At 42.6% G+C, this 14,616-nt stretch overlaps 1 protein-coding gene across 4 annotated transcripts in view; it reads right to left on the bottom strand.

Moving 5' to 3' along the window:
• Positions 1 to 14,616, bottom strand: part of dlg2 (discs, large homolog 2) — a gene marked incomplete at both ends in the record, with an annotated part of 158,453 nt that overhangs the window by 16,873 nt on the left and 126,964 nt on the right. For 2 of the 4 annotated variants that reach the window (XM_080013295.1, XM_080013296.1), the window contains 3 exons: positions 1,295 to 1,397; positions 4,492 to 4,648; positions 8,606 to 8,827. In XM_080013295.1, the coding sequence (XP_079869421.1) occupies positions 1,295 to 1,397; positions 4,492 to 4,648; positions 8,606 to 8,827 (482 nt within the window). Of the gene's footprint in view, positions 1 to 1,294; positions 1,398 to 4,491; positions 4,649 to 8,605; positions 8,828 to 10,364; positions 10,425 to 14,616 lie in introns of all 4 variants that reach the window. The other 2 variants (XM_080013293.1, XM_080013294.1) reach the window with 2 other exon arrangements.

The following is a 14,616-nucleotide window of genomic DNA, read 5'->3' as shown; positions in this document are numbered from 1 at the left end:
TAATCGCGAAACCTCTCAATGTGGGAGCCCAGTGTCTGATCCACAGGATTAAGTCTGACGCTCTCGGTCTTTGGAATTTGGTTCACGACTGAAGAGCAGAACGCCACTGCGTTTTTTTTCGCTGACGGGGTCCGAGCAACTGTGACTCGAACTCAAAGGTGAGGCTTCCATGCTTTCCACTGCACGGTTTACCATTTCAAAGGGAATATATTGTAGTGGATATCACGGAATGAGGGCACAACACACACTGTAGACCTTGTTTTATTAAGAATGACTCACTTGTTGTGTTGCCCTGAAGTAGATAACGCAAGCGCTGGCCTTAATCAGAAAAGCTGTGTCACCAATCAAGGCTGTCTAGTCGAGTGAGGGGGGCGACAGTGCCGGCTTGTCTGCAGGGGTAGACGTAGTTTTGAGTTGGCCTTATATTGACCTTTGTCTGTTGCCATACTTTGCTTTCCCATATTTGTTGAAATGAGAATGTTTAATCAACTGATGAGGTATGTATTTGTATCTAGTTATACATTTTCACAGACATTAGTAAAACCTAGTAGAATAAGTGAAGGATATGAAAGTCCTGCAATAATACTCGCGATAGTAAGATGGTCAGGATCTTATCTTTGACCGAAAGTAAACAGATCCTCCTACTGGGTTCTCCACCGCTGCTGAGTTCAGAGTTACACTTTTTATTTCATTACGCAAGAAACGCAAGAAAAAAAACCTGGTTGATTTTTTTTTTCAATATTATATACTGTGTGTGTATATATATATATATATATATATATATATATATATATATATATATATATATATATATATATATATAAAGGCACATTGATGAGGAGCAGCTAGACAAAGTTTGATTTGAAAATTCGATTGAATGTCCACTTTCCCGCCACAATGGGAGGGGTTTTCATCAAAACCGCTGTGAAATTAACGCCAGTGGAATTCATTACTGTGCTAAAACATTCTCCGAGGACCTCTCAGAGGAATCAGGTCCTTATATTTTCAAAGCACATTTAAAGCGTAACAAAGTTGCTGGCATGCTGGTAAGATCATTGTATACAACCCCACTACCTACCAGCCTACTAGCTTTTACCCAATACCTTTAATTCATTACTGCCTATGCACTCTATTGCCCTTTAACTGTCTGTATTACAGGATTTCAAGTCCTATTGTATTGTATGTATGAACAACTGTTAATCATTTTAAGAGGAGTAGCTTTTGTTTTGCATTGCCTCTCATCTAGACAAAGAAGAGAGCAGCGTCTCCTGCGGCTTGTGTTTGTCTCACTGACCTTCGGGTCTGTACTGCGCAATGATGGTGACCATCTGGCCGGCTCCCTTCAGTGCCATGGCGGCCTGTTCGTGGGTGGCCCCTCGCAGGTCGATGCCATTCACCTGAGCAGACAACATGACAGTTTGTCAACGACTGGAAAGAGAGAAGGAAAAGAAAGAGAGAGAGAGAGAGAGAGAGAGAGAGAGAGAGAGAGAGAGCAAACCGCCTGCCACATATGTTAGAACCATGCTTTCGAACCTGACCAAAGTACAGTATATTTGTCTTGGATTGTTGTCGTTTTATCACAGTATTTCTTCAAAATCTTAACAGAAGGTTTTCAAAAATTGTGTTATTATAATTTTGTTTGATGAATATAGATACTGCTTTACTTCACAGTTGTGTAAGTGTAGTTTACCTCTTTTGACTGTGAAGCATTTTGTGAAATATTTGCTGTATAAACAAATATTTGACCATTATTCTAATTATTTCAATTATTATTATATTATTATTATTATCATTCTTTTTTATATTTTATTTTATTTATGATGCTATTATATTATACTCTATATATAAAGCTCTGATATTGAAAACTTATACACCAATCAGTCACAACATTAAAACCACCACTAATAATCATTAATATTGTGTAGCTTCCCCTCGTGCCGCCAAAACAGCTCCGTCCCGTGGAGGCATGGACTCCACAAGACCTCTGAAGGTGTCCTGTGGTATCTGGCACCAAGATGTTAGCGGCAGATCCTTCAAGTCCTGTAAGTTGCGAGGTGGGGCCCCCATGGATCGGGCTTGTTGTTCCAGCACATCTTATAGATGCTCCATCGGATCGGACCCCAACCCCGGCCATCCACATGATGTAGAAGAAAACATGATTCATCAGACCAGGCCACCTTCTTCCATTGCTCCATGGTCCAGTTGTGACGCTCACATGCCCATTGTAGGTGCTTTCGGCGGTGGACAGGGGTCTACATGGACACTCTGACTGGTCTGCGGCTATGCAGTCCCATACACAGCAAGCTGCGATGCACTGTGTGTTCTGACACCTTTCTATCATAGCAGCATTAACTTTTTAAGCAATTTGTGCTGCAGTAGCTCTTCTGTGGGATCAGACCAGATGGCTTAGACTTTCTTTGCTCCCCAGGCGCATCAATGAGCCCATGGGCGCCCATGACCCTGTCGCGGGTTCACCGGTTGTCCTTCCTTGGACCACTTTTGGGAGGTACTAACCACTGCGTACCAGGAACACCACACGAGACCTGCTGTTTTGGAAATGCTCTGACCCAGTCATCTAGCCATCACAATTTGGCCCTTGTCAAAGTGGCTCAGATCCTTACGCTTGCCCATTTTTCCTGCTTCCAACACATCAAGAACTGACTGTTCACTTGCTGCCTCATGTATCCCACCCCTTGACAGGTGCCAATGGAGCGAGACGAGCAATGTTATTCCCTTCACCTGTCAGTGGTTTTAATGTGGAGGCTGATCAGCGTAAGTAGGCTAACTGGATCTATACAGTCAGTTGCCAACAAGTGCTGTAACTTCCCATCTGAGAAACCTTCCCAAAAACAACAGTATTTTGAAGTGCAGATATGACAAATATGTGACCAATATGTTTTAAAGGAACTAATGTCATTAGAACCCAGCTGCCGAGATGAAAATAATTGAATGATGAGTATAACAGAGATAACCGATTACACAGAGCTCTTCTTTATGAGAACGAGCTAGGTGGTGGTCTTGTGGATGTGGTGAACAATGGATGTGAAAAAAATAATCCCCAGTGACGTATGTGAGTTCAAGAATGGCAAAGCAGCATGAGGTACGTGGTGGCTCTGAGCAAACAGTAGTGAGAATAATAAACGGCGAGACAAAAGCAGAGAGAGGGAGCGAGCGAGGGAGAGAGATAAGAGTAGCAGGTTATTCTTAGACTTGAAATCCAGGGCGCCATTGGAACGCTTACCGCCTGCCTCCATCAAGAAAGACTCAGGTGCTGATTGGACCGAAACTAGAGGGCCACTGGTGCCAAGTTGATTTAGGGGGCTGTGGGCCGCGGCATGCCGGGAGGCCGTAATGAAATAGGACAGTCTAATCGCTTGAGCAGCGTGGCATTTACAGAGGCGCTGATACGCCATTACCATTATCCGTGATGAGGTAGGAAGCTCACTTCCTCTAATCGACCTCCCGCCACGCAGCCTGTTTGTGACGTGAGGAGAGAACGTGGGTTTTTTTTTTTTGGTTTTTTTTACAAGCATCGCTCTCAACTTTTCCCACAAAACTAATCGCATCCCGGTTTTACTCGAACGGTGGTGACATTTTAGGTAACAGAAAAGGATGAATACGAATATTAAACAAATCAAATAACTCCAGTCAGGTCCCCGCACACCTTTGGACTTTGGCTAAACTCTACAGCAATCACAAAATAAATGTCTGATACAAATAATAAAATGACACGATATAGTGATGTCATACGATATATGTGATTTAATTGTGTTTTTTTTATATATGTAATTTGTTCTCAGGTCTCTCTTGCTGAAGGGATTTTGACCTCAATGACACAAGCTGACCAACTGATGCTTCCATCTCAGCCACACGATCACCTTGTTGTTTACACGGATCAAATGTTAGTGTCCGTCACGTTGCTTTTAACAACAGGTGCTTTTTCCTCCTGCATCTCAGGACGACACAGTTTCCCCGAATGGAGTGACATTACCCAGAAAACGTTCCAGAGCGACATTTTAACAAATTGTTTTGTATTGTGTCATGATTCTGTGAGGATTTGTATATCAAAACAGCTCCTTTTGTAATTGTATTAAACCCCCAATTTGAAAGCACTTTTCTCCAACATAATACTGGATTTTACTGGATTTTATTTTTGCTATTGCTTTGCAGAAAAACTTTGAATATATAATAATATAATGATACAGACATTGTTTAAGATCAACACATGTTTTAGATCATTACGTCATGTAGGTCTGCTAAACGATGGATTTTGATTTTGAGCACTGACAAGTCACAAAAAGACCTGGGGAAGCTTTTGTTTTATCTCTTTAAAGGACATGTCAACTTGATAGGATATTATAATATCCCAAATCAATCTTGGCTGTACTTTTAGCAACTGCACTTTTAATGCAGTTGCTTTTGAATAAAAATGCTCCTACGCCCAAGTGTTTGGACCTCCGGCAGGTTGGAGGGAGGAGGTTGCGTGCTCACCGACAGGATCTGGTCGCCCCTCCGCAGCTCTCCGCTCAGGTCGGCCGGCCCCCCGGCCAGGATGAAGGAGACAAAGATGCCCTCGCCGTCCTCACCGCCCACGATATTAAAGCCGAGGCCCGTGGAGCCCTTGTGGAGCACGATCTTCCTGGGTTCCCTGTACAGACAGTTCAGGTAGAACATGAGCTCGGGGGGCTCCGTCGGCCTTAGCATCTTGTCACCGGGGGGTCCGAGAGTAAAGGTGGATGAAGAAGACATAAACGCCTATGCAGACACAGACACACACACACACACACACACACACACCCACTCACACTCAGGCAGCGAGGAAACAAGGATCGGTGCTACTGGCTCTAAGGCGGAGGACAATGAGTGTGAGAGGAGAGGAGCCACGGGGGAATCCTGCTCTACTTAGAGCGACTTGTCCTAATTCTGATGGAGGAGGAAAAGGACCCCGTCATATGGTGGTTAGTTGCCCACATCTGCATTTGACTCTCTTCATCGTGCTCCCCCCATGCACCTGAACACACACACCCGCAGAGTCACGCAAAGAAATTAGAAATGCGATCTCTCCTCTTGTCAACCTATGAATTTTTTTGGGGTACCACTTCTTGAGGTATATCCAGAAAAGTCTCAACCTCAGTCAATGTCCCTCAATGTATACTTTTCTGAATGATATTTTATTGCAGCCCTGTGCACCAGATAATCCAAATCTATATGCACAGAGATTGTGTCACACAAACCTTTGCACATTGTGTCAGATTGCAGTTGAGGTCCGTCTCTTTGGCAACAGAGGGCCACCTACTGGTCAGTTGGTAAATTGCAGTGAGTACAGTAAAAAAAGGCAATCAATCCATTTCCCATAGCAAAGCTGTTGAAAATGAATGCAATGTGTTGCCCAATGGTTCCAATTTAAATGCAATCTGAAAAGCACTGTTTTAAAAACTGTTTAAGCCTGTCCTTATTGAATCAAGTGACAGATAGATAAGTACTTTAAATTTGACATGGGTGCGTCAGCCATTATACAGGAAGTCGACGTATCTGCTCCACACACTAAAAGTACCTATTATAAGGAATATGAAGGCATAAGAATGCAGTGTATGCCCCATGTACTTAAAATTCTTCACAACAATTTCTGGATCCTCTGGATGAAACAAACAAATTTAACTCCTAACTGGTATCGCCAATACAGGTACCAAACCACATGGTAAAGGAAGAAAGAAAGACACTCTGGATACTCAAATCGACTACACACAAAATTATCCCACTATTCATAATAAATGAAGACGACACAAAATAATAAATCAAATAAGGCTCAGTGTCACTGCCTAATCCCCTCTCTGCTTACTCAAACCTTTAAATCAAAACAGGCCTTTCTTTTGGACTAATTGAAAACTTCTACCAGAATAAGGATTGCCATTCCAGTCCAAGCCAGTGTCATTTCTCCTTGAATGTAAAAATAAATAAATAAATGGCAATTTTAAGAGGTGAGTGAGGGAGTGAGAAAATAAAACTGAGGATCGGTGGCATCGATAATAAGCAGAAGACAGCGCTTTTGCTTTGTGGCTGAAGGAAAAAACTGTGGAAATGAATAGAAGTGTCCTTGTAATTCATAAATAGGTTTGTGACGGGGGCTACTGCCCTTGAATTAACAAGCATCATGACGCAAAATGTCCAACTGGGGAGTTTTATTCAGCCTCCAAAAGCAGAGGGTTTAACTTATTCATGGAGAGCGACACCGATCACAATAATTTCCAGTGAATAGCTAGAGATCAATTTCTGAAACCTTTTTTTTTCCCCTTTCAAATGCTCTTGACGTACAAACGAAAAAAATATTCCATACTCAAAGTAGATTCGATTTCAAAATTTCAAATAATACAATATGTAAATTCGAACGGCATGTGGAATAAGTTGGACCTGCTCGGTTGGGAAAAGGAGGCGGCGTTGGAGCGCACCGCCAATGACGTATCCGCAGTTGCTGGATTTGAGCCATTAAAAGGGCTAAGAATGCATCCACACGCGCTCACATTAAAGACACACTGACAGAGTCTGTGCTGAGTGACTCAGCGATGCCGAACCAAACGTTCTCCCACCGTCTGTGTCCTTCCCGGCCTCTCCGCCGACAGCAGGACAGCAAGAGTGACACGAGACGCACGGCCCATGATTAAGATGCACGTCACAAGCCGCCGCAACTACAATCTACAGAGGAGGAGGGGAAGCTGTTTTCTTTTTTTCTTTTTCATTTTTTACAGTCCTGCATTTTTTTTCTTCTTTAAAAAAAATAAAAGCGTCTTTGGGAGCCGATCTAAACTGATCATTTCAACCGAGGCCAGGGCAAAGAACACATTAACAAGACTCAATTCTTAATACAACATTTTCTACGTTTTATTCCAATGTTTCAGACATTCCTGTTACCACGAGTTGCCATTTCTCCTTTATAAAAGACCTTCAGTCCGATTATAGATATGATTCTGATTGATTCTGATTGTACTAACAGGCAGATCTTTCTTATAAAACACGGTATTCTCTCATCTCACACGGGAAAAAAAAAAAATCTTAATTTAGAGAGATTTTCTCAAGCGTAATGTTTGACCAAGTTAATTAACGACACATAAATACATGAGTTTAAATATCATGGGGTGTTTTAAATACAAGCAAATGAGTCCATCTCGACATGTTTGACAAAAAGATGAGAAGGAAACATGCCACAATAAATATTCCATGTTTGTTCAAACTGTACTTACAGAAAATGTATGTAAGTACAATTCCCATGCTGACCATCTATCGATAGCCGACTACGTTAAACCGCCATCATCTCACGTGACATGAATAATGGTTGCACCCAATGGACTCGAACCTCACGAGACCTTTAGCTGCAACTAAAATCTATTATCAAAGAAAATATTTTGAATGCAGTTTCTGATCTAATTTGATAAAACCTTGTTTTATCTCCAGTCAGCTCAGCCCCACAGTGGAGCTAGGCTGGTGAGTGACTCAGAGAGCCATCTTGGAGCTGTCGATACAGCTTCCTCGTTTGGATAACTCCTCGCTGCATCTCCGGATGCCAATGGCCCCAACAGCGGTGATTCACCGGTACTTGAGCCAATGAATGGAACTTGTGAGTTGAGAAGTCAATTCTACAATAATTTAACTTCAGACAAATCAACACCGACATGTCCTCAAGGAAATAATTGAAGGTCATTTCAATTCCAAATCCAAAACAAAAAATCCACAACAAACAAATAAAATGACTTCTAAAATGATTCTGTTCGATTTCCTAATGTGCTCTTTGTCTATTCATTCATTCTTTCACACAGCCAACCGGCAGAAACAGGCCGCACTCACATTCACTCGCTCATGCGAACCAACCGAGCCAGCGTGTGTTTCACGAAAATTCCAAACATTGATGTGAAGTCCGTGCATGTTTCCCTTAAGTGCTCAGTCTGGGAACAAAGACGGTCGATAAGAAGAGCTAAGGCTGGAGAGCACACGGTTAGGCTGAAGTAGAGGTCAAGGTTCATGGGTGAAGTTATTGGGTTAGTAAAAATATTTTACCACACGGACAAGGTCACACGTCACATTTGTAGCATGCAACAGCCTCGGCAATGACAAATTTATGACCCAACGTATCTCTCACAATGTATGACTTCATTACTCGTCGGGTAGCACATCAGTTTCCCTTGCAGGAAACTTGCTCCTTTCAATATGGCGGCGGTAAATGTAAATGTTAAACCACCACTTTAAGCAGAGAAATATAGCAATATAAGTCAAATAACAACAAAAGATGCCTCAAAGTAATATTGCATCATTTTGCTCGCCTGACTTTACACGTTATACACGGCCTCAAGGTATTCCGCCAAGTTTTGGACCGAAACCGCCTGCGTGTACTCCCTCAACTAATACCTCTAACCGAACCCGCAATGTGTGGAGGAGAGATAAGGGCTCGGCGGCTCCCTGGTAAGAATCGAAAGCTCCGCGGCGGGCGAGGTAATGGAGATGGAAGCGGCGGCATGCCGGCTTCAACGAGCAAAACCCGAGAGCAGCCGGAGAGGGAGGGGGGTGGGGGTAAGAGTGTGAGGGGAAGGTGGAATGGAAGAATGGCATGCGGCGCCATGCGGGTAAGGAGGTGGCGGCGGGGCGAAGGGGTGGTGTTGTCGGTGTGGGTGGCGGTGGAAAGTACCTGGTGACGTCCGAGTCGGGGAACAAGCCTAAGTGATAGGTTGGGAAGGGGACGGAGTGGAGGAGGCTTTTGTCGCACTCCACTGGGGAATAGTGTCGCGGGGAGGGTGCTTTCTCACATATTTTGTTCACAGTGCTGTAAACTGGCTCGGGAGGCCTACAAAGAGGGGGATGTGGGGGGTGGGGGGATGGGGGACAAGAGAAGAGGGTTAGTGCCCAGTATGGGAGATGGAGGGGCGTGAATGCAGCGAAGAGAGATGAAAAGAGCAAAAAGAAAGAAAGAAAGAAAGAAAGAAAGAAAGAAAATGAACAAGGATGGGAAGAGGGTGAAAACATATAAAAAGAAAATACTCAAAACGACAAAATGAGTGAAGGACAAGGCAGGGAGAGTAAAAAAAAACACACTAAAGGACTAGGTTTGTTTAATCACAGGTTGACGTGTTTGGATTGCCAACGTTGAACATTTGAGGTTTAGATGTACAAAAAAAAATAATAATAATGAAAAAAAAGAAAATAAATAATAATAATAATAATGATGATGATAGAAATAAACACAGGGGACATAGCATGTGTAGCCTGATTTATTAGTATGTGTAGCCTGATAGTTGATCATTCAATAGCCAATTGACTTATCTAAGAGGAGGACAAGATGAGCTGCCCAACAGCCATGATGACTGAACTGACAGGACGGACGGGGGGAGAAGAAAAGACAAGAACATATGAGGTGAGAAGGACAGAAGGAGAAATATAGCAGGGAAGATCTCTGAAGAACATTAAGGAGATACAAGTTCTCTTGCATCTCTGGATCAGTGATAAAAGATTAGTGGGAAACACAACGTCCAAGTAATTAGTAATAGTCCCATTGAAAAAGTCCCCTGTAGGTACTATTTCTCAGTTTCATATCAGTATTTTACTTATAATTATATTATTAACAATAACGATACCGACCTTCCTCAGACAAAGTCAGCCATTCGGATCGTACAGTATGAGTACGTGTCTGCTGAGGACTGAATTCACCCCAAGGTGATCGTAATCTTATCGTAAAGGTAAACTGTGGTCTGTTTGCAGTTCAAAATGGATTCCATCCCTCCAAAAACCAGATGAATCACCACCCTTTGGTTTTTGTCTGTCTGTTTATTAATAACACCACAGAACCCGCTCAAAAGTGCCCCCAAAAATTCTTGCGATTGTCTCAAAGCAAATTGTAGGCGACATTCTCAATGTATCAACACATAATTGTCAGTTTTACAGTTAGGGTTGGGGCTATAGATAGGACTGTGGATCATCAGAAAATACCAATGTCCATTGAAAGTATTTTTGATAAGCGGCCATAAGTATAATAAAGCTTTAAAATATCTATCCAGCACTTCAAAAATGAGGCAAAATCCCACACGGTGAGCATTTAGACAAATCTTGACTAGAGTAACAATTGATTTTGTAGAAATAATGTTATATCATCCGGTGGTTCAGTCCAAGGATAAAGGTGGAACCCAATGTGTTCTAACAAATGAGGGCGGTGGAATCTCTTTGTTCCCAGTGATGTTGTTCAGGCATAACGAAACAGAACAAAAAAAAGGGGCTAGTTTCGTCATGGGGAAATGAAATCTTATTACATTCCATTCAAATGCGGGGGGAGATGGGATGGGAGAGGAGAATGCAAGGTCATGGGACCGAACCGGCGGGAAATGCCTCACCTCAACTGGAAGTGTTGGGACTCAAACCTGTGACCGTCTCCGTCGTCTAGCGAGGGGTTTCTGATCGAAGGGCGGGAAAGGAAAGATATCGTGAAGGGGGCGTCACAACTACCTTGACAGAATCTTGTGCTTATTTAGATTTCAGCATTGCTTGTTGTCATTTACAAATAATTCCATTGGTAAAAACAAACATACTAACAAATAAATACACAGACATAGAAAAAACGATGCATGCTACAGAGAGCCAAACACAACACATTTCAGTGAGGGGAAGGAATTTTAAATGGCAAAAATAAAAAAGCACATCCTCAAAAACACTGTCGTGAGTACGCCACTGATCCCTCTTGGACCAAGAGGGTGTCAAACTCATTTTCACCCCGGGCCACATCAGCATTATGTATTGTAACTGTATAGTATAGTAGTATATTCTATAGTATATTCAAGTCTACAAATATTATACGTGCATTTCCATAAATGTAAAAATATATGTAAGCACATTGCTCTGTGTTATTTAAACATAAATAAATCCCTTCCCTTTATCAGGTTAAGAAACCCACATTACTCCACCAATCAAAGATCAAACTTTTCAAGTGAATAACAAAGACAAATATCATCAAACACAAGTTATTACATCGACAAAAGAGCTCCTCACTGACAGTGAAGTCTGCCTTCACGCCTCTTATAAAAATGGACAGTTGCGCTCTATCTGTGTCGTCTGCGCTTTCATCAACAGCTTCATGAAAAAGCCAGATAACCGCGTGTCGTTTCGGCCAGCTGTGTCGTCAGATTGCCTGCTAGTTCCTTCACTCGGTCTGCGGTGGTGTTTCTTGACACACCGACGTTTTTAAAAGTCTGTATCTGGTCCGGGCACACCTGCTCACATACCCCTGAGCGCGCACCGCTTCAAAAATGCACCCTCTGAAATACACTTGGAAGCTGGGGCAATTTCTTTAGCCGGGATAAAAGTAGCTTTCACTACTCCATCCTTTTTTGGCTGTAGCTTTTGTAAACACATTCTGCTGCGATTGCAGTCTGCCTTATAATTCTTGGACAATTTGAGGTTTTTCTTGGAGGCTAAACTGAGCCTACTTGGCTCCGTGTTTGGTGTCAAAAGGCCGACGTAAATTGTGTTCCTTCTTCACCGACGCTGCCTCGTAACGCAGAAGACATACCGGTTTTTCTCCTTGAAGCACAAACATGTATTCGCTTTCCCATCTTTCATTAAACTGCCCTTTGTTTGAGTGATACAGTAGTATATGCAAGCGTTGAGACAGTTTGTTGTTGTGTGTGCATGCACTCGGTTGGTGGTGATGCTGTGAAACAATTATGTTAGAGTAGACTTTTACACACACACACACACACACGCACACACACACACACGAACACACACGCACGCACACGCACATGCACACACATACTGTATATACATACATACATATATATATACACACACACACATAGTATACAGTATATGTATACAATATATATATATACTCAGTATATACTGTATATACACACAGGTACTCCTCGCTTAACAATCTACCACTTTTACAGACCATTCTGACTTACGACCAGCTCTCTGGCTAGTCGATATTGTACGCTGCAAACAATATTTCGGCGTGTGCGCTGCGTGCACAGCGTCTCAGTGTCAAACATCTCATCGTTGCATCATCCTTTATTAGTATATACACTATATATACTATATATACTATACACACACACACACACACACACACACACACACACACACACACACACACTATATATACAGTGTATATACATATATACAGTATATATGGAGGTAAATATATACATATATATACACACACACACTAAATATATCAATGTTTATACTGTGTGTATATACAGTATAAGTGTTTGCATCCAGTTAAAAGTCTGTAGCTCTACCCAGAGTCACCTACTGTGGTCATTTTCATGTGGGATTTACTCCAAGTTAACACACTGGGGATCTCCGTGTTGTGTACGTATGTGGAACAAGGCAACAAACAAACTCAAAGGAACGTCACCTTTTATATTCTGTTTAGTCAAGTCTATAATTGAGTGTTGCTGTCTAGTTCAAACGATCTCCTACCCAAGCAAGGAGGTGGTTCATTGTGAAATCACATCAAGTTGCTACCGTATGCCTTGGCATGGCATTGGCTCATAAGAGAGTAAACAATGAAGGGAACGGCTTTTCTTATATCATGAAAATGTCTTCAGAGGCTACGCCGGCAGTCCAAAGAAGGGGAAGTCAGGGTGAAGGGACTCGCAAGTGATATTCCAGTGGAGAATATGTAGAAGTGCCATTAAATGTTTTCAAGGAAGGTTCAAGGGTGGGAGACTCAGAGAGTCTTCCCCTCAGAGCGCCATGTGTTTTAAAAATCGACGGCTCGTCACCAAAGCGGAGGCGGGCACAAGGTTGAATCCCGGTCATGTTCATGGGTGATACAAACATGGGTGATGGGTGAGAAGAACGGTCTTTCAAAACGATTGAATCCCACAGAGATATCGGAAACGTGTCCTCAGAATTTGGGTGTTCTTCAAATCAGATGGAGAGAATCACGTTTGGTCAAGGTTTCCGGACCTCGCTGTGCCACCTTGACTTTGAGGCTTTGTGTTCATGTTGTGCTTCAGTTATGGTGGCAAGGTGCTGCTGGGAAGGGGAAGCGGCGGCAGCAGCAGTAGCAGGAGGTCAAGGCGGCTGGTGCAATTTCCTCTCCTGAATCATTCATAGCCAGCTGGGCAGGGCTGAGTTATGCAGTAAAGTCCAGCATATAGTGGAAAGGCAGTGACATGATAAAGAGCTGGACACGCCATTCGGAGGCAGCATGGAGCCCAACTGTCCAACTGTGTGATTAAAGGGGGACTCAACCTTCCATCTCTTGACTTATTCAATGTCCCTTTCGCTGGATTGGAAGTTGAAGCTCACTTTGGCTATTTACAACTCGGGAGATGGAAACTGCAACCCCTCTGGGATCGCTTCAGGTTACTTGTAACATTAAAGGAAATGACAGGAGCTCAAACATACTGGCGCTTCCAAAGAGAATTTCCAGAGAAGATGTGATTAATTAGGATGACCTTAGGTTAACCTGAGTCAACGTGCGTTAGCTTGGATTTCCTTTTGAGACAGGAGGATTTAAATTCAAAGCACTGCGATACAGATTAAAAATAAAGAGAACGCAGTAGGTATTTGGACATAAGAAAAGTATTTGATTTTAAACGGAGGGTCCCTTGTACAAAGCATGTGAAATGGCACGACAACAGTGAGGTTAAAGTGTATATTTGTACCAATTCAAGTAGCAAGTATTTTGAACCCAGATCATTTAGTAATTAAATAAACAGTTACAAACGCATGCCCTTTCCTTACTGTATTCATTAGCCAATTCAAAAGAAATTTAGCTTTGGCCAAATCGCATCAAGTGGTTAATTTGGTGTGTAGTCCTACATCTTATGTTGTATTCACAAGGAACATGGTAGACCGGAAGTCATGTTGGTGGACAACAGCATGACGGCAGACCGGCAGAGGGCATTTGCCGTGCAAAGTTAACATTTCTTAACTTTTTGCCATCCTCCGCGCTGGAATTACAGCAGGATATTACGTAGGCAAGGAGCCGACTCTCCTGCGCATGTTTGCTGCGGCTGCCAGTGACCTGAAGTTTTGGAGTCGGACTTGGTAGATGCAGTTTTCTCTGCACTATCGCACATAAATGGCTTGAACAAAACACGTGGACTGATATCAAAGTTGTTGTTTTTTTAAATTTCTTAATTGCATGCTGTTTGGTGCTTGTAGCGAGGAAGCAGATGGAGTATTTGGAGGTGGTGGTGGCGTGGTTGGTCTGGTAAAGTTGCAGCTCCAGGTTGTTGCTTGTATAATAATAAAATTAACGATAGCTGCAGGCAGCAATACGCGGGGTCCAGGGTAGTCGGCCCTTCATTAAAGTTATGTACGAGTGTGCTTTGGCTCTCTGTCCCGGTGTGTTTTGTGACTGCAGAAGTTCATTTGTTCCGGCCTGGTTACAGCGTTATTCTATAATGGGGCGGTGTTTGAGGCTGTGGGCGGGTTTCCTATGCCGCAACTAACAGCGGTTATCCTTCTGAAGTAGGGCTGCATAATCATGGCTGGAATGATAATCACAATTATTTTTGTCAATATTGTGATCATGATTATTTATCACAATTATTAATCCATTTTTGGGAACAGAATTATTTTATGGCACTTTGTAAATCAACAGAAAACTGTCTTCACAATAAT

This window comes from Zeus faber (assembly GCF_960531495.2).
Source record: "Zeus faber genome assembly, chromosome: 14".
NCBI lineage: Eukaryota > Metazoa > Chordata > Actinopteri > Zeiformes > Zeidae > Zeus > Zeus faber.
The sequence above is the reverse complement of the archived record's forward strand: the minus strand, read 5'-3'. Positions and strand labels throughout refer to the sequence as shown.